General features: G+C 38.3%; 1 protein-coding gene across 1 annotated transcript in view; it reads right to left on the reverse strand.

The window, feature by feature from the left end:
- Nucleotides 1–6,846: 6,846 nt before the first annotated feature.
- Nucleotides 6,847–21,375, reverse strand: part of LOC121430169 — a 48,889-nt gene continuing 34,360 nt past the window's right edge. Inside the window, exons 6-7 of the mRNA XM_041627447.1 lie at nucleotides 15,720–16,048; nucleotides 6,847–6,909 (exon numbers count right to left, since the gene is read on the reverse strand). Coding sequence (XP_041483381.1) covers nucleotides 6,847–6,909; nucleotides 15,720–16,048 — 392 coding nt within the window. The remainder of the gene's footprint in view (nucleotides 6,910–15,719; nucleotides 16,049–21,375) is intronic.

Here is a 21,375-nt window from a genome sequence, read left to right on the forward strand (position 1 = left end):
AAATAAGATTTATAAATCTGGCTTAGCATGCTGTTTGCCTTCATTCCTGACCCAGGTCCATCACAGGTCATGATCTCCCAAACAGAAATTTAAAAAAAAAATTCTCCTCCCCCATAAAAACAGAACTAGGCATGGTGTTTTCCTACAGTTTACTAATTTACAGGTTACCATCGTCCAGTTAGGAATAAAGAAAATATTGTTGTATAAAATGGATAAAAATAATCTAATCCACCTCCTGACCCCCACAAACCAACAAAACAACCTGAACCCCCCCCCCCCCCCTTTGCAAGCATCCCAACAGAGTTGACTGGGCATGCCGTTCATCTACAGTTTAAGGGACTTTGCCCTGTAGGCATCATTCACAGGTCACCATCTCCCAGTCAGGCATAAAAAAACACTTCCCCACCCCCCCCCCCCCCCCTCCAAAAATCAAACACAAGTCACTAGGCATGCTGTTCAGAAAAGGATCAGTATTTACTGGTTATCTTGCAGTTAATAATAAATTATTATTGATACTTAATAATTAATGACTTAATACTCATATAATTCCATGCCTCCTGCCCCCCTACCCCACAGAGATCCCAAGAAATCAACTGACTGGGCATGTCATTTACCTACAGTTGGCTGGGAAGGCTCATTATTCACAGGTCACCTTCTTCCAGTGAGGAATAAAAAAAAACTATCCCCCCCAAGAAAGCACAAGTCAATTGGCCCTTTTTTCACCTAAAAAACATATTCACTGGTTAGCATCTCCCAGTTAGGAATAAAGAAAATATTAATATTAACTTAAATAAAATAACTCATCCGTCTAAGCAAAGCTGACTGGGCTATGTTCACTTACATTATAGAGAAAAGGAACTATGAAAAGTAGGCTTAGCATTCACAGGTCACCATCTGCCAGTCAGAAAAAAATACTCACCCACACCCATCCCCCCCCCAAAAAAAAAATATATCACTGGGCATGGGTCATGCTCTTCAATGAACAATCATTATTTGAAGTTTAAAATCTCCCAGTTACGAATAAAGAAAACATTGCTGAATAAAGTAAATTAAATATTCAAATAATCTAACCCCCCACCCTTTGCAACCATCTCAATAAAGCCGACTGGGTGTGAGGATCACCTAGATAGTTTAAGGAACTTTGCCCAGTAGGCACATCATTCACAAGTCACCATCTCCCAGCTCGGACTAAAAAAAATCACTACCCCAACCTGATCCCCCCAAAAAATATATATTAAACACAAGTCACTGGGCATGCTGTTCACCGAAGGATCATTATTTAATGGTTATTATCTAGCAGCAGTTAGGAATAAAGATATTATTGATACTCAATATTGAATAACTTAGGACTCTAAAAATTTGATCATTCTTGCCCCCCCCCCTTCCCAAAAATCAACTGACTGGGCATGCCGTTCTCCTACAGTTTAAGGGACTTTGCCCAGTAGGCTCATCATTCACAGGTCACCATCTCCCAGCCAGGAATAAAAAAAATCACTCCCCCAACCCCTCCCCCCAAAAAAAAATTTAAACACAAGTCACTGGGCATGCTGTTCACCGAAGGATCATTATTAACTGGTTATTATCTAGCAGCAGTTAGGAATAAAGATATTATTGATACTTAATATTGAATAACTTAATACTCTAAAAATTTGATCATTCTTGCCCCTCCCCCTTCCCAAAAATCAACTGACTGGGCATGCCGTTCTCCTACAGTTTAAGGGACTTGGCCCAGTAGGCTCATCATTCACAGGTCACCATCTCCCAGCCAGGAATAAAAAAAATCACTCCCCCAACCGCTCCCCCCCAAAAAAAATATATTAAACACAAGTCACTGGGCATACTGTTCACCGAAGGATCATTATTTAATGGTTATTATCTAGCAGCAGTTAGGAATAAAGATATTATTGATACTCAATATTGAATAACTTAGGACTCTAAAAATTTGATCATTCTTGCCCCCCCCCCCCTTCCCAAAAATCAACTGACTGGGCATGCCGTTCTCCTACAGTTTAAGGGACTTTGCCCAGTAGGCTCATCATTCACAGGTCACCATCTCCCAGCCAGGAATAAAAAAAATCACTCCCCCAACCCCTCCCCCCCCCAAAAAAAAAAAATATTAAACACAAGTCACTGGGCATGCTGTTCACCGAAGGATCATTATTAACTGGTTATTATCTAGCAGCAGTTAGGAATAAAAATATTATTGATACTTAATATTGAATAACTTAATACTCTAAAAATTTGATCATTCCTGCCCCCCCAATCCCCCCTTCCAAAATATCAACTGACTGGGCATGCCGTTCTCCTACAGTTTAAGGGACTTGGCCCAGTAGGCTCATCATTCACAGGTCACCATCTCCCAGCCAGGAATAAAAAAAATCACTCCCCCATCCCCTCCCCCCCAAAAAAAAAATATTAAACACAAGTCACTGGGCATGCTGTTCACCGAAGGATCATTATCAACTGGTTATTATCTAGCAGCAGTTAGGAATAAAAATATTATTGATACTTAATATTGAATAACTTAATACTCTAAAAATTTGATCATTCTTGCCCCCCAATCCCCCCCCCCTTCCAAAAAATCAACTGACTGGGCATGCCGTTCTCCTACAGTTTAAGGGACTTTGCCCAGTAGGCTCATCATTCACAGGTCACCATCTCCCAGCCAGGAATAAAAAAAATCACTCACCCAACCCCTTCCCCCCAAAAAAGTATATTAAACACAAGTCACTGCGCATGATGTTCACCGAAGGATCATTACTAACTGGTTATTATCTAGCAGCAGTTAGGAATAAAAATATTATTGATACTTAATATTGAATAACTTAATACTCTAAAATTTGATCATTCCTGCCCCCAATCCCCCCCCATTCCAAAAAATAAACTGACTGGGCACGCCGTTCTCCTACAGTTTAAGGGACTTGGCCCAGTAGGCTCATCATTCACAGGTCATCATCTCCCAGTCAGGAATAACAATACTACCTCCACCCTCCCCCTCCCAAGAAAGCACAAGTCACTTGTCATTTTCTTCACCTAAAACATATTCACTGGTTACCATCTCCCAGTTAGGAATAAAGAAAATATTGTCAATATTAACTTAAATAAAATAACTCAATCCCTCCACCTCCCCCTATCCGTCAAATCAAAGCTAGCTGGGCTGCATTCACTAACATTATAGAGTAAAGGAACTATGAGTAGGCTTATCATTCACAGGTCACCATCTGCCAGTCAGAAAAAAACACTCACCCACACCCCACCCCCACCCCCCCCCCCCAAAAAAAAAGGACTTGGCTTGCTGTTCAATGAATAATCATTATTTGCAGATTACCATCTCCCAATTACGAATAAAGAAAACATTGTTAAAGTAAATTAAATACTCAAATAATCTAATCCTCACCGAATCATTCCCCCCCCCCTCCCCGGATCCCCCAGATTTAACTGACTGGGCATGCCGTTCTCCTACAATTTAAGGGACTTTGCCCGGTAGGCTCATCATTCACAGGTCACCATCTCCCAGTCAGGAATAAAAACACTACAATAATACAAAGAAGACAATATTTTTTACAGAAACACGAGAACAACTCGATCCCTCCACCCCCCCCCCCCCCTCCCTAGTAAAGCTGCCTGTGCTGTGTTCACCTACATTATGAAAGATTTAAGGAACTGTGAAAAGTAGGCATACTATTTACAGGTCACCATCAGCCAGTCAGAAAAAAAATCACCACCCCCCCCCCAAAAAAAAAAATGTCACTGGACATGCTGTTCATTGAACGATCATTATTCGCATGTTATCATCTCCCACAAAAAAGCACAAGTCACTGGGCATTTGTTCACCTAAGATACATATTCACTGATTCCAACTTCCAGTTAGGAATAGAGAAAACATCATCAATAAAAACTACTAAAGTAACTCAATCCCTCCATCTCCCACCCCCCACACGCATCCAAGCGAAGCTGACTGGGTTGCATTCAGCTACATTAGGAAGAAGTAAAAGCAATTATGAAAAGCTTTTCACAGGTCACCATCTACCAGTCAGGAAAATAAACACTCCCTGCCAACCCCTCCCCCCATCCTCAGAAAAATTGTCACTGGGAATGCTGTTCATTGAAGAATCATCATTCACAGGTCACCATCTCCCAGCCAGGAATAAAAAAAATCACTCCCCCAACCTCCCCCCCCAAGAAAAAAAAAATTATCAAACACAAGTCACTGGGCATGCTGTTCACCGAAGGATCATTACTAACTGTAACTGTTATTATCTAGCAGCAGTTAGGAATAAAAATATTATTCATACTTAATATTCAATAACTTAATACTTTAAAAATTTGATCATTCCTGCCCCCAACCCCCCTCCCCCCCCCCCCTTCCCAAAAATCAACTGACTGGGCATGCCGTTCTCCTACAGTTTAAGGGACTTGGCCCAGTAGGCTCATCATTCACAGGTCACCATCTCCCAGTCAGGAATAAAAACACTACCCCCACCCTCCCCCCTCCCAAGAAAGCACAAGTCACTTGTCATTTTCTTCACCTAAAAACATATTCACTGGTTACCATCTCCCAGTTAGGAATAAAGAAAATATTGTCAATATTAACTTAAATAAAATAACTCAATCCCTCCACCTCCCCCCATCCGTCCAATCAAAGCTAGCTGGGCTGCATTCACTAACATTATAGAGTAAAGAAACTATGAGTAGGCTTATCATTCACAGGTCACTATCTGCCAGTCAGAAAAAAAACACTCACCCCCACCCCACCCCCCCAAAAAAAAAGCAGTGCTGTTCAATGATTCATTACTTGCCGATTACCATCTCCTAGTTACTAATAAAGAAAACATTGTTAAATAAAGTTAAATACTCAAATAATCTAATCCCCCGCCCAATCATTCCCCCCCCCCCAGGATCCCCCAGATTCAACTGACTGGGCATGCCGTTCTCCTACAATTTAAGGGACTTTGCCCGGTAGGCTCATCATTCACAGGTCACCATCTCCCAGTCAGGAATAAAAACACTACAATAATACAAAGAAGACAATATTTTTTACAGAAACACAAGAACAAGTCAATCCCTCCATCCCCCCCCCCCCCTAGTAAAACTGCCTGTGCTGTGTTCACCTACATTATGAAAGATTAAAGGAACTATGAAAAGTAGGCATACTATTCACAGGTCACCATCAGCCAGTCAGAAAAAAAATCACCACCCCCCCCCCAAAAAAAAAATGTCACTGGACATGCTGTTCATTGAACGATCATTATTCGCATGTTATCATCTCCCACAAAAAAGCACAAGTCACTGGGCATTTGTTCACCTAAGATACATATTCACTGATTCCAACTTCCAGTTAGGAATAGAGAAAACATCATCAATAAAAACTACTAAAGTAACTCAATCCCTCCATCTCCCACCCCCCACACGCATCCAAGCGAAGCTGACTGGGTTGCATTCAGCTACATTAGGAAGAAGTAAAAGCAATTATGAAAAGCTTTTCACAGGTCACCATCTACCAGTCAGGAAAATAAACACTCCCTGCCAACCCCTCCCCCCATCCTCAGAAAAATTGTCACTGGGAATGCTGTTCATTGAAGAATCATCATTCACAGGTCACCATCTCCCAGCCAGGAATAATAAAAAAAATCACTCCCCCAACCTCCCCCCCAAGAAAAAAAAAATTATCAAACACAAGTCACTGGGCATGCTGTTCACCGAAGGATCATTACTAACTGTAACTGTTATTATCTAGCAGCAGTTAGGAATAAAAATATTATTCATACTTAATATTCAATAACTTAATACTTTAAAAATTTGATCATTCCTGCCCCCAACCCCCCTTCCCCCCCCCCCCTTCCCAAAAATCAACTGACTGGGCATGCCGTTCTCCTACAGTTTAAGGGACTTGGCCCAGTAGGCTCATCATTCACAGGTCACCATCTCCCAGTCAGGAATAAAAACACTACCCCCACCCTCCCCCCTCCCAAGAAAGCACAAGTCACTTGTCATTTTCTTCACCTAAAAACATATTCACTGGTTACCATCTCCCAGTTAGGAATAAAGAAAATATTGTCAATATTAACTTAAATAAAATAACTCAATCCCTCCACCTCCCCCCATCCGTCCAATCAAAGCTAGCTGGGCTGCATTCACTAACATTATAGAGTAAAGAAACTATGAGTAGGCTTATCATTCACAGGTCACTATCTGCCAGTCAGAAAAAAAACACTCACCCCCACCCCACCCCCCCAAAAAAAAAAGCAGTGCTGTTCAATGATTCATTACTTGCCGATTACCATCTCCTAGTTACTAATAAAGAAAACATTGTTAAATAAAGTTAAATACTAAAATAATCTAATCCCCCGCCCAATCATTCCCCCCCCCCCCCCAGATTCAACTGACTGGGCATGCCGTTCTCCTACAATTTAAGGGATTTTGCCCGGTAGGCTCATCATTCACAGGTCACCATCTCCCAGTCAGGAATAAAAACACTACAATAATACAAAGAAGACAATATTTTTTACAGAAACACAAGAACAAGTCAATCCCTCCATCCCCCCCCCCCCCTAGTAAAACTGCCTGTGCTGTGTTCACCTACATTATGAAAGATTAAAGGAACTATGAAAAGTAGGCATACTATTCACAGGTCACCATCAGCCAGTCAGAAAAAAAATCACCACCCCCCCCCCCCCCAAAAAAAAAATGTCACTGGACATGCTGTTCATTGAACGATCATTATTCGCATGTTATCATCTCCCACAAAAAAGCACACAAGTCACTGGGCATTTGTTCATTTAAGATACATATTCACTGGTTCCATCTTCCAGTTAGGAATAGAGAAACCATCATCAATAAAAAGTACTAAAATAACTCAATCCCTCCACCTCCAATGCATCCAAGTGTAGCTGACTGGGTTGCATTCAGCTACATTAGGAAGAAGTAAAAGCAATTATGAAAAGTAAGCTTATCATTAACAGGTCACCATCTGCCAGTCAGGAAAATAAACACTCCCCTGCAACCCCTCCCCCATCCTCAGAAAAATTGTCACTGGGAATGCTGTTCATTGAAGAATCATCATTCGCAAGTTACCATCTCATCAGGAAAAAAAAATTATTGATGAATAAAGTTAAATAAATACTCTAATAATCTAATCCCATCCTCCCGCCAACCAACCCAAACCACCTGCCCCCCCCCCCACAACCATCCCCAAAAAGCTGACTGGCGTGCCATTCGCCTACAGTTTAAAGAACTTTGCCCAGTAGGCACATCATTCACAGGTCACCATCTCCCAGTCAGGAATAAAAGAATCACTCCCTAACCCCCCTCCAAAAAAAGTCACTAGGCATGCCGTTCACCTAAGAATCACACTTAATACCATCCCATCTCCCAGTTATGGATACTTAATTTTAATACTGTCAAAATAATTTGATAAATACCCTTCCCCCTGGCATTGAAACTAACAAACTGTCCCCCCCCCAACAATCATCCCATCAAATCTAATTGGCCGTACTATTCACCCACATTTAAAAAAAATTATGCCCGGTAGGATCATCATTTACATTTAAGCATTTCCCTGTCAGGATTGAAAAAAAAACACTCCCAAATTTCCCCATCCCCCCCCCCTAAAAAAGTCACTGGTTAAACTCTATAACATGCAAAACAAATCAGTAGATGAAAGAGAATATACAGTATAAACAGGGTCCAAGTAATAAATGCATACTTACCATCTGTTCCCTTCTGAAAAGGCCTTTAAGAAGAATGAAACGCTAAATTTTGGCAGATAATCTGATAATATATGAACTTGTTCTAGGAAATCTCAAACCAATGCCAACGATCACTCATCTTTGGGAGCTATCTCTCAAAAGGAGAGAAGAGAGATTGATCAACCTAGTAAATAATCAAATAGTAACAGCTGAAAGATTTTAGAAAAAACCCACATTTTGATATCAGATTAAATGTCAATGTTTGGCAGTTTCATGCTTCTTAGAGAAATGCAATCCATCTACACAGAATCCACACAGCCCTTTTGTTTTATTTTTCCCTGCAACATAATTTAAAAAAACACCCATGGTTTGCACGAGGGTGACTCAGCCAGAAAAAAGCCCAAGTAAAATGTTTCAAGGTTTAGGCAAGAAACAACCAGAAAATTGTGGATTCTGTAATTTGGCCCAAACCCCAAAAGACCATAACAATTGATGCACATGACTTTCTTACCAGTCTGATCCAATGAAATCTGCTTCTCATCCATCCAGTGTCGGAACCTGATGCTTGAGTCCTCACATTCTGGGTGACAAGCAGGATCCAGAGAAACTGTTGATGACTCTAAATACAGATTTCATTCTGAACAATCTTCACATGAGATCACAGGAGATACCCCTGAAAGTAGAACACAAGAAAAGAAAGATTAAATCAACTGACCAATGGCATGTAGGTGAGGGGATACAATCTGAAGGAAGAAAGCCTATAGGAGCACACCCTGGGCAGAATGCCCCCGGGGGCCACTGTCATTGACAAGTGGATACCATGCATGACCAAAAAAAAAAACTTTTTAAAGATGGGGCACTTTATGTACATGTAAGTAAGGTAAGGGTGTCAAAAACACTAAAATAATTTTAAAAGGTTATATAATTTGCTAAGAAACCTGCATGTTTAGTTGCTTACAGTGCAAAAGACTAAAATACCTTATAAAGGATGTACTTTTTGCCCCAACACTACACGTTTCAAGTCAAATTTGATGGGTGTGTCGTGTGGTATTTAACCCATTGAAAGTAAAGTTAAGGCCAACATCTGTGATCATGTCCGCGAGTCCGCGCCATAACAATTAAGATATTATTGTACTTCACGTTGTTTAGGGGGTCCAATCAGGGAAATCCTGTCAGGGTACCATTTTGTTTCCGATACTTGTTCAGGGGTGCATTTTCTGAACATGGAAATTATTTTTAGGGTGCTTTTCGAAAGCCCATGGTCATGCATGGTATCCACTGGTCAATGGAAGTGCCCATCCTCCATCCCCTGGTGCAGAAGGTTAACACTGCCTAGGCATGATATACTGGGGAAGAATTTGCATGTACAGCAGAGGTCAATATCCCAATTGCCTTCCAATGACATATTAAGGAAACAGTTTTTTTTTCAATTGGCATATTTTTGTCATTTAGTAAGATATAATTTCACAGGGTTGTGTCCTTTTGTTAGTTCATGGTATTATACACTGCTATTGAGTACAACCATCCATTAGAAAATCAGGTTACGTTATTCGATTTTTCTTCAAAGAACTTTTACCAGTTTTCGATAATCTGTTTTCTTTGCATATTTAAGTTAATACAACACAAATGAACACAAGTTCATTGATAAAATACAGAATAATAAAAGTGGAGCGCCTATTACATAGTGAATACACATCGCATTCAATAAAGCAGCAAGTGCCGACATTGAAAATGACTATAGTATAATCATTTACAAATAACACCATCCACATGATGATAAATACTATGTTCATTGACCCTATATGACATTTGACCTTGATCGTGTGACCGAAAACTTGTACGAGACAGTCAGTGTACTTGATTTCCCCTGTCTACATTTCATGAACTAGATCCATAAACATTCAAATTTGTCATGGCAATTCAACAAATACCCCTTACACTGCCAAAGTTAATTGACCTTTGTCATGTGACCAGAAACTCATGCACTGATGCTTAATTACTTGTAAGTCCAAGTTTTATGAAGTAGAGTCATAAACTTAAATTTATGATGGAAATCAACATATACCCCCAGGATGGCCAAAGTTCATTGACCCCAAATGACCTTTGACCTAAGTCATGTGACCTGAAATTCAAGCAGGATGCTCACTTATACTTGATTACCCTTGTGTCAAAGTTTTATGAGCTAGGTCTGTATACTTTTTAATGGTGACATTTCAAAAAATTACATGTAATCTTCGGTTAAGATTTTGAAATTGACTACCCCAACATGGTAGAAGTTAATTGACTCTAAATGACCTTTGACCTGAATTACGTGACCTCAACCTCTCAAAAGATTTTCCATAATACATGGTTACTATGTCCAAGTTTTGTGAACAAGACCCATGTACTTTCTAAGTTATGACATTTCAAAAACTAAACCTTTGGTTAAGATATGTTGACGACGCCACCGCCGTTGTAAGCGCAGCACCTAATGTCTCACTCTACATACTATGCAGGCGAAACAAAAACCATGTCCTACACTTATCATCATGTTTTTTTTAAATTATATTTATACAGTCTAAATCCAGCTCTATTGGCCTGAAAATTTTCAAGGTGATAACATGATCAGCAGCCAGGATCTTAAGGAGGGTTACATTTATCCCCCCCCCAAAAAAAAAAAAACGTATTTGAATAACTACACCATAATAATAACTATAAAAAACATACATTTTCAATAATGAAAAATCATAGTATTCAGTTTTGTGCATGTGCATATTACAAAATCAGAGTGGCTGAGATCTGAACTGGGGGTCAAATTGACCCCTTTTCCTCAAAACAAAGCCGGTCTGAAATAACCTAGTTTACATAGGGTTACTATGAACAGTAATGGGGGATGCATATTTTGTCAGTGCACCATTAGCTGAATTTTTTCAAATTTTTTGAGACACAATTTGCAACACCAAGGTACACAGTTCCGAGAGCAACCACCATTTGCTAAGGGCTTGTCATACCAAAAATTGCTTTTGCAACGCCCAGGTACACAGTTCCGAGAGTAATCACCATTTGCTAAGAGCTCGTCAGACCCTAAATTGCTTTTGCAACGCCCAGGTACACAGTTCCGAGAGTAATCACCATTTGTTAAGAGCTCGTCAGACCAAAAATTGCTTTTGCAATGCCCACGTACACAGTTCCGAGAGTAATCACGATTTGCTAAGACCTCGTCAGACCAAAAATTGCTTTTGCAACGCCCAGGTACACAGTTCCGAGAGTAATCACCATTTGCTAAGACCTCGTCAGACCAAAAATTGCTTTTGCAAAGCCCAGGTACACAGTTCCGAGAGTAATCACCATTTGCTAAGAGCATGTCAGATCCAAAATCAATGATGTGGAGCTAATCTGGCATCTTGCAAGAAAATTTAAAACAATTTTTAATTTCAGCCCAGTTGACAGTTTAGTGAATTATATTGGTAACATAATTTGAGAAAACAGAATTTAAATTGTCAGTGCACCATTAGCTGAATTTTTTCAAATTTTTTGAGACACAATTTGCAACACCAAGGTACACAGTTCCGAGAGCAACCACCATTTGCTAAGGGCTTGTCATACCAAAAATTGCTTTTGCAACGCCCAGGTACACAGTTCCGAGAGTAATCACCATTTGCTAAGAGCTCGTCAGACCCTAAATTGCTTTTGCAACGCCCAGGTACACAGTTCCGAGAGTAATCACCATTTGTTAAGAGCTCGTCAGACCAAAAATTGCTTTTGCAATGCCCACGTACACAGTTCCGAGAGTAATCACCATTTGCTAAGAGCTCGTCAGACCAAAAATTGCTTTTGTAACGCCCAGGTACACAGTTCCGAGAGTAATCACGATTTGCTAAGACCTCGTCAGACCAAAAATTGCTTTTGCAACGCCCAGGTACACAGTTCCGAGAGTAATCACCATTTGCTAAGACCTCGTCAGACCAAAAATTGCTTTTGCAAAGCCCAGGTACACAGTTCCGAGAGTAATCACCATTTGCTAAGAGCATGTCAGATCCAAAATCAATGATGTGGAGCTAATCTGGCATCTTGCAAGAAAATTTAAAACAATTTTTAATTTCAGCCCAGTTGACAGTTTAGTGAATTATATTGGTAACATAATTTGAGAAAACAGAATTTAAATTGATGGGGAAATGATAGAGAAGAAGCGATATGATTTATGCAACAAATTTGTATACATTAGCATAATTTTCTAGTCAAAATTTCTAAATTCTGTGTAAAACCTTGGTGAACCTCATGTAGCTCTCAGTTGAAACAAAAAACATAATCAGTCAACAAGTAAATAAGCATTTCTTCTGAGTTTTGAAAAATATGCATAAATTAGCATATTCAATGAGTTTCAAAATTCTATGTAGAAGTTTGTATCCCCACCTAGAGATATATACAGCAAACAAAAGTGAAATTGATCAATATTGAAGGAGAAAAAGCATTTAGTGATTTATGAATAAATTTGCATGAATAAATTTTTAGTCAAAATTTTAAAAATCTGTGTGGAAATTTGGTGACCCTCATGTAGCTCTACCAAATGGAAGAAAACACTAGACATTTGACGTGTCCAAAGAATTTGGATGCCCCCACTTAATGCCATCAGAAATTCATTCAAAATGATTGAAATATCATGCAGAAACCAATATATAATGAAAAATTTTAGACCTTTGACCTAAAGACTCACCCTTCCCATAATAAAATCTGACAGAAGATATGACAGTCAGGTCATTCGATTTGACCTGACTGCATTTTCGTGTCATCTACCAAGACACCAAACATTTTAAATATCTAGTGAATATTTCCAAAGTTATTATGCGGAAGTCAATTCGCATATATAATGACCTGTTGACTCCGATTTAAATGTAGCCTGTATTTGGGTGTCATCTACCAAGACAACAAACATTATTAATATCTGGTGAATATTTCTAAAGTTATCATGCGGAAACCAACTCGCATACATAATGAGCTGTGACCTTTGACCTGTGGATTCCAAATTCGAACTTAGCGTGTATTTTGGTGTCATCTACCTGCATACCTAATTTATATTTTTCAAGTTATTGCACGGAAACAGAATGAGGGGATGGACGGACAAACAAGGGCAACGCTTAATGCCCCCTCCACATGTCGTCTGCGGAGGCATAAAAATTCAAAATCAGTAAGAAATACAGAAGAGGCATTTTTTGTGATTTATGAATAAATTTACATAAATTAGTGTCGTAATTTTCTACTAAAAGTTTCAAAATACAGAGAAATTTGGTAAACCTCATGAAGCTCTACCAGATGGGAGAAAAAAAATCAACATCTGTCAATAAATGAAGAAGCATTTTAAGTAAATTTTGAAAAATATGCATGAATTAGCATTAAAAAAATTCTAATCAAAATTTCAAAATTCTGTGTAGAAGGGTTGAATCCCCAACCTAGTGCTAGCATATAAAGCAAACAGAATTGACATTGGACTTGAAATGATGAAGCACTTCAAAATTGTTGTTGGATGACGCAAACCACGCAACGGCATAAGCTCATCTCGCCCTTCGGGCCAGAATAGCTAAAAATTTAAAGTATAGACAAAAGGAAATAATAGATTTACAAAACACTTAAATACCTATTAGGAAATAAATCATGTTTGAATTTTTATAAATATTGTTACATTAAAAAAAAATATTAAGCAAAATAGCATTCTGCTACATGTAGTTTAAGTGAGTTAAAGGCAAAACCAATAAACTTATCAAAAATAAATAAAAAGTTCAGAATTTCAAATTACAATCTTGGGGTACTATTGTGAAATCCATTTTTTATCCATTGAAATAAAATATTTGATCATAATCAGTGACATAAAATACTCTTAAAATATCTCTGAAATGTCTGACTTTGTATTCCAAGTACTAGTTTATTTTCATTTTACATGTATCTCTATAAGACACACCTATTATTTAAGCAATATCCAATGAGAAAGGCTGTTCTATACCATCTCATTCAACAAATGAAAATCCAGTCCGCAAGGCTGTTCTATACCATCTCATTCAACAAATGAAAATCCAGTCCGCAAGGTGGAATGTGGCAAAGAAGTGACATTGCCAAATGAAAATCAAATGCACTTGCACTATAAGCTAACGCGTCTTTACAGGGATTTTTTTTTTAAATGACAATAATCTGTGTAGGAATGATTAGATAGGTGATGGATACAAGTAGCCTACTATGTAAGTATGTCCATGCAAGCACTGATCTGCTGCATGTATATAAACATTAAAAAATTCAGTCCTATAAATTCATATAAATTTAAGTTGTAATTAATTATTATTTATACTATTTTTCTCACTTTCTCTGTTTGACATGCATCAATGCCTTCCTAAATGGAAATGTAATTGTTAAAGGCTTGGTCCCACTACACTTGAGGATGCAGAAAGGATGTAAAACGTAAAAGAATATTGCCATCCATTGGAAAATGTTATGTAACTGTCATGTAATCTTTGCGTACATGTTCCATATGCTCTATATCCATCGAGCATTCGTCCACTGTGATTCACTGTTCGCCCATTTTGTCGATTGTCTGGAGTGGGCGAAAAGGGATAGAGACACCCCAAAATTTTGCTTGTCCGCTGCATCCGTTATGAGTATGTTTTGTGTCTGTCGGCATGGAACCAGCCTTAGGCCTTAAGCCCTTTCCAATAGTGATGTGCCCAATAGAAAATCTGGCTTGCATTACATCAAAGTGTAATGTGAAATGTACAAATTATATGCCTTATAGGCATAGTATTCAATATTCATCATGGCCATTTTTTAAATCACTTTCTCAAAAAGGATTTACCAAACTATATCTGAATATTAATGCCAATACGGTTGATTTTAGAGATATATATGCCAAAGAAATAGTAATAAAAGAAGCTAAATTTCATGAATGCGATGATCAGAAAGCAATTCTGTAGCCAAACTCGGTCCAGAGAGATGATGGTTTGATCATATAATTAAATCGGCCCTACTATAAATCATGACAACTTTAATTAAATCAAGAGCTGTCTGTCATAACTATTCCTTACCAAAACTATACAAAAATATTATATCAAAAAGAGCGAATTTATGTATTCTTCATTTCAAATGGAACCTACAAAATTGAAAGATTCTTGGCAGAGTCACATTTAACACAGGGGTTATATCCAGCAACAGCAGATGCAAAAAATTGATCAGTTTCTGATCAATGGTGTAAAAGGCTTCACCCCATAAAAGCCTCAACAGATTTCAAACATAAAGTTCAATAAGTATAAAGATTGGTTGAAATGAAAAGCAAGGTATCCAGTAGTAACCCCTTTCAAAATTAACCACAGTGTTCCATATCTCTAAGTGATACATTTACAGTACATTACAGAGACGTCAATCTCCACCTGAGGAGCATTTTCATCAATGTTGCTATTCTGTTTGGCGTTCAACGATTAAAGGGATAGAGCCTCGTTGATCTGGCGCTGCACAGTGGCTGCCAGGCCAACAATCAATTGGGCAAACCGGTAAATTTTCAAAGTATTTAATTTATGTATATTTCGAACAATATGGATTTTCTTTTTTTTAAAGGACTTGTTGAACATTTCAAAGTCACGGAGAGTTGTCAGATCTGACAACCTGTCAGACAAAAATATTGATGATCTCATATTCATTTTCACCAAGTATCACTTTGACCAGATCCGAACAAGCTATGTCATGTTCTTTATTTCACCTACAGTAGGTAGGAAGAACACTGTGGTTTACTTTGAACCCTATAACCTAGTAGGATAAAACTTTTTCCTTTGTAGTTCTATTGCCCATCAAAAAAAAATAAACACAATGGCTTGCTTGTGATGTTTAAATGTACCAAAATTAGTGGCAACACAAAAAAAAGCTCCAGAAACAGATTGCTCACATGGGTAATAACCTAATAAATGTCTAATTAAAAAAATTAACTACATACCCCCAAATCCCCCTCACACCCTCTCCCACCCACTCCACCACCACCATGGCCCTACGAACAATAAAAAATCTATTTGGTTCCCCCCTTACCTCCACAACCCCCTGCTCCTCCACAACCTCTTCCACCTCTACCTCCTCCCTTATAACATACATCCTAAACCCTAACTCCCTCGGGGTCCTCCCCCTAAACCCCACCACCTCCCTTGCCCACGCCTGCCACTCCTCCCCCCCAACCTCCTCCTCCCCCTCCCCGCCCACTCCAACCACCTCCTCCCCTCCCACATCCCCAACCACCTCCTCCGCCCCAACCTCCATCACCCCCAGATCCTCCCCTCCCTGCTCCCCCAGCACCTCCCCTACCACTCCCTCCCCACCTCCCACCTGTTCCATGTCCTCACGCTGCCTCCGTTGGATGTTATCTGGAAGAGAAGAGAATAGATATCATTATCATTATTAATCTCATATTACCGGAGCATAAAGTCAACATCACAATGTTACCAGTTCCAAGCTGAACAAAATCACCCAGATAAAACATGAAAAATACACAAAATTTAACTAGTGCTTTACATTTCAATGCATTTAGAAAAAAATATGAAGAATAATACAATATATTCAGGAATGGAAATAGAAAATATGAAAAAAATTAAGAACACAATCAATGTGTGAATCGATTCACTTCAAGTTCAACCAATACTGATAATTGAGATCATAACAATCAAGATAATGTTAGATTTAGAAACAGAAAATGCAAAAACGAAATATCGAGTGAAAATCCCGGGGTTGCCACTTCCATTCACGAGTGGATACCATGCGCGACCATGGGGTCTCGAAAAGCACCCTAAACACATAATTTCCATATTCTGAAAATGTACCCCTTAACAAGTATTGCCGTGTGAATCCTACCCTTAACAAGTATTGGAAACAAAACGATCCTCTTGGCAAATATTCCCTGAAATGAACCCCTAAACAAGTACAGGAATATTTTAATGTTACGGGTCCTTCGGTCGTCGGCTTTACATTATTTGGTTTAGTACGACCCCACCTTCTACACCTCGCGAAAATCGGACTCTAAACACAAAGTTTCAAGGCAAAAATGACATCCTTATAAAACATTTTGTGTTTTATCATCCCCGCAAATTCGACCCTAAACACGTAATTTTCATAGCGAAATAGATACCCTTTTTTTCATTACTTTTGTGTTTTTTGACACCCTTATCACGTTACGTACGTAATGTGCCTTATCGTGAAAAAGACATCCTTTTTACGTGTTTTTTTGGTTGCGCATGGTATCCACTCATCAATGTAAGTGGCCCCCCCGGGTGAAAATTGATTCTTTTCTCAAGATTTAAAATAGAAAAACAGTCATTTTTTCAATATTTTGATTCGAGAATTAAATATGTAAAAACGTGAAAACAGCAAAAGGTTTGTTTTTATTTTGATTTTTAGTTTTCCCTTTGAAAAACACCAAATTGAATCAGAATCTGTTTCCTTCTTCTGTTTCGCCTTCATAAAACTAACAGTCGAGTGCGCCTTCTTGTTTCCTTTTTTGTTTCGAAATTAGACACACAAACTAGAAATGCTTGGCGGGTCGCGCAGCTGAGCATATGTGTCCCCCGAACCCACCGCGTCATCAGTCATTGCGATATATAGAGCTCACAAGATATTTGACAAATACAATTGTCATGGGGACAATGACTATATTTTGCCTGTGGGTACCAAATTTGATGACAATAATATGACGTAGCAGCAGAACTCTGCAGAACCTAAAATATTGTCCAGTATCACCTGTCAGAGAATACGATAGTGCAGGGCTTCTCAAACTACAGCCCGCAGAGCTTCTCAATCCGGCACGCGAGACTCTGCTTGGTTTTTTTTAAATCCCTTTTAAGTCACAAAATGAAAGAAAGCTCAATATGATTGCATTGTGTATCCATGAAACCATAATAAAAGTAATGGCATGTCAAACAATTTTCACTTTTAAACAAATTTTAGTGGAGCCTTTTCTGTCTGTTCGATCTACTTTCTTATTAGATGACCAGTTCTCATCACGTTTGGACCTACAGGTGCGAAAGCACATACATGTATTCCACAATGAACTAACTCATACCGAAGCACCTTGCTTTTTGACCAGTAAACATTTGAACCAGTGCTTTCATCTGGTAATTTCACCTTTTGTGTCAAGGTTGAAGCAACTTGATGCTTACAGTGTCACTTTTCCCATTGAATTTGATTTTTGATGCCATGTTCCCTAAAAATCAATTTTATCATAACTACCCCACGAGACACTCTGACAAACTTCACATTCCACTTTACAGAACTTTACTGGCCAAAAATACATTCCTATTCAACAGTCCTAAATTCTGGAACTCACTCGCTAATGTTAAAGACAGTGTCTCTTAGAATTCATTCAAACGTAAACTCAAACTTATCCTGCTTAATTCCTATAATTCTTCGCACCGGAACTAACGCTTCATTATCTTGATTATAATCCTTACATTTTTTCACTTTTATTTTATCTTTTTTCATCTATATTGTCCAGTCATATCTTATTATTTCACCAGATCAAGCTGGTTCATGGTCAGCCCTTTCCCATTCTTAGTTTTACTCCTTTTAAAAAAATAGTTGTCTTGTACTGTCCTGTCTCTTGTTTTGTCTTGTCTTCTACGTCTTGTCGTCCCCTCTATTTTTTTCTTCTGTCTTGTGCAACATATCCTTGACAACGAAGACCTCTTTGTGTGAAAAGCTTTGCATTTGTTCAGTAATTATGTTTCCATCAATATGATTTCTTTTTCTTTCCTGTAATACATGCATGTACGCATATAGTAGGTCGACTATAATTTTGGGGACGTTTGGGCCTTGGGGGGACAACTGCCCCCACCGCCCCCCTGGCTACCATTACTAAAAAAAGCTCCCTTTAGAATTTGAATCCCATTTGTTAACTTTTGACAAGAAGCCCCCTTTTCAATTTTAGGGACAGTGATTTTCCATTTCTAAAACTTGCCTTTTCCATTTCAGAAATCTCAAATTCCGTTTCACCATGTCTGAAACTAAATTCCGTTTCCCCATAGACTTTGTGTACAAGAAAAATTGACAATTCCGTTTACATAGAAAACCAATACGCAATGAGTAGCGATGTCAAAATGCTAGCGCTGCTCAAATTTTGCATCTACCAATGTAATAACATCGCTTTAAAATCCATTTTAAGCGAAGAGATTCGAAGTCAAAAGTATCTCACCTTTCATACTATTAGCATTATTTTATTGTTAAATAGGATTTTATCGCATATTTGGGAACTTTTCGGACATCGTTTTGAGCAGTAGACGACTTCCGAATATCAGTCATTTTGGATTTTATGACTCACTGTGATCATTATATTATGACCGAACGCAGAGGGCAGCAACACACGGCCGTATTCTGCCTTCTATGCGGACGTGAGTGTAAACTAATTTGGATACGATCGAGTGTAGTTGCGATGCGTTGATTGTTATGATTGTTGTTGCAAAGTGAGATCGTGTTTTTTCAGTTGATATTCGTATTTTGTTGAGGATTTGGGATTAATTTGTTGCTATTTTGTGCATTTTGAGAAAAAAACATCGCCGAGCGGATGGTCGGCGGACGCCGCCAGCTGTACTTGAGTTAAAATGAATAGACAATCAACAATGGCGTACGTTGCTAGGGGCGGAGCTTAGTATGAAGCGAAATTCGATCAAGTCGAGTGTGCCAAGTATCAAATAATTTCGAACTGACCGAAATAACACTCGCAGAAAAACTGTTTTTTTATTACTTTCCCGTCATCAAATTCACTTATTTTTTGTGCAGAGTAATTATGAAACATGGAAGAATCTGAAAATTAAAAAAAAAATCTTCAAAATTTTGACTTTATTAGTTTGTCGAATATCTAGGAATTTTGATTTGCTACTTCTCTTTCATTTCGATGTGACGAATCACATGCATGTATAACAAGGATTTGAAATAAAGAGGTAATTTCTCTGGTCCCAAAGACCTCATTATAACGAGGTTCAACTGTTTGGTCATGGTCTTTTTTGCTTTTCACTGCATGCCCTGTATCTTTATGTGGACAAGTCATGTGGACATTTTTACAAAGAATTCTACTTTTTTTATTTTCAAGAAAAATACAAGTTCTTTTGGATTATTGTATCAGAGTGATATGGCTCTTGGATCTTTAGTTAAAGGACTGACCACTTTGTGTAGCAATCTCCTCTAATGAGGAAAGGGTATAAATGCCGTCCTTGAAATATGGTAAATAGAAGTTTGCGAAAATGGGCAAGTGTCCTTACAATCTTGGGGTGTCTCAAGGTATAGTCCAGGGCTCGACACTAGCGGCGGTCCAACGGTCCCAGACCGGTAAAAATCGCTGTCGGGCCAGTAGATTTTCAGAAATAGGAAGATTTACTGGTCCGACATGACCAGTAAAAATATTATTGTCAGGCTAGTAATTTTTCCAAAAATAGCAAGATTTTTAAGGGTGTGACATGACCAATAATTAAAACCATTGTTGGGCCAATAACTTTTCCAGAAATGGTCAAATTTACTGCAAACAATTTCACCCCAATAAATTCTGTAATTCACACACAGAATACACACAGAATGAATCGCACGTTAAGTGTTACTAGAGTAGATACAGTGTACATGTAGCTGTAGCCAGCCACACAACCTACATGGTAAATTCTCTACTGGCTGCGCGAACGAAACTTCATGTGACTTGGTTAAACTTTGGCAGAAATCTCTCACAGAACTGTCAAAATTTACGGTTCATACTCATGAAAGGCTCTTATAATGTCCATATTTCCTAAAAATTGGAGTAACTCTGTCATTTGGAAGCAGTAAAAGGAAAAATTTTCACTTCTGTTTGGTTCAAACAGATCGGGTTTCGGGTGATATCGTCTGAATACAGATGAGCCCCACATATGCATTGGTTTCTGACTTTCTTTCGTACCTATTTCAATTGAGCCGAAAAGATACTAATGAATTATTTATGATGATAGTTTTAGCTTTCTTCCTCTGTTTTCTTCTTATCTTTCTTTCCTTCTTTCTTTGTTTCTTCCCTCTCTTCTTTCATTTTTTTTACTGTCTTTTTTTATTTTCCCTTTTTTCTTTAATTTGTTCTTTCATTCTTTCTATCCCTATAAAAAAATATTTTTTCTCTATTTCTGTTTTCTCTTTCTTTCTTTCCTTCCTTCCTTTTTTCCTTCCTTTCTTTCTGTCTTTCTTTTTTGATATTTTTCTTTCTTTAATACTTGAGTCCATCCATCCTATATTCTTCTCTTCTTCCTTTCTTTCCTTCTTTCTTTTTACCCTTTTCTTTCCTTTATTCTTCGTTACTTTCTTCATTTCTTTCTTCCATCCATCATTTATTTACCCCTTGTTTGTTTATTTCTTCCTTCTTTCAGCCCTCTCTTTCTTATATTTATTATTTCATTCCTTCCTTTCTTCTATCTGTCTTGTCCTTTCCTTTTCCCTTTGTTCAATGTATCCTTTTACCTTTCCTTTTTTTGACTGCTTGCTTCCTTTCTCTGCTTTATTCTTTCATTCCTTCATTTCTGTCTCTCAGTCTTTCTTTTTTTCTTCCTTTCATCTATTCTTTTACTTCTTTTTATATTACTTGCTTCTTTCCTTCCCTTCCTTCCTTTATTTATTTCTTTCCTTCTATCATTTTACATTTCCTTTATTTCTTCCTAGATTCATTTCTTCCTTCTTTCAATCCTTCTTTCCTCTCTTTCTTTTG

The sequence above is a fragment of the Lytechinus variegatus genome, chromosome 16 (genome assembly GCF_018143015.1).
Source record: "Lytechinus variegatus isolate NC3 chromosome 16, Lvar_3.0, whole genome shotgun sequence".
Taxonomy (NCBI): domain Eukaryota; kingdom Metazoa; phylum Echinodermata; class Echinoidea; order Temnopleuroida; family Toxopneustidae; genus Lytechinus; species Lytechinus variegatus.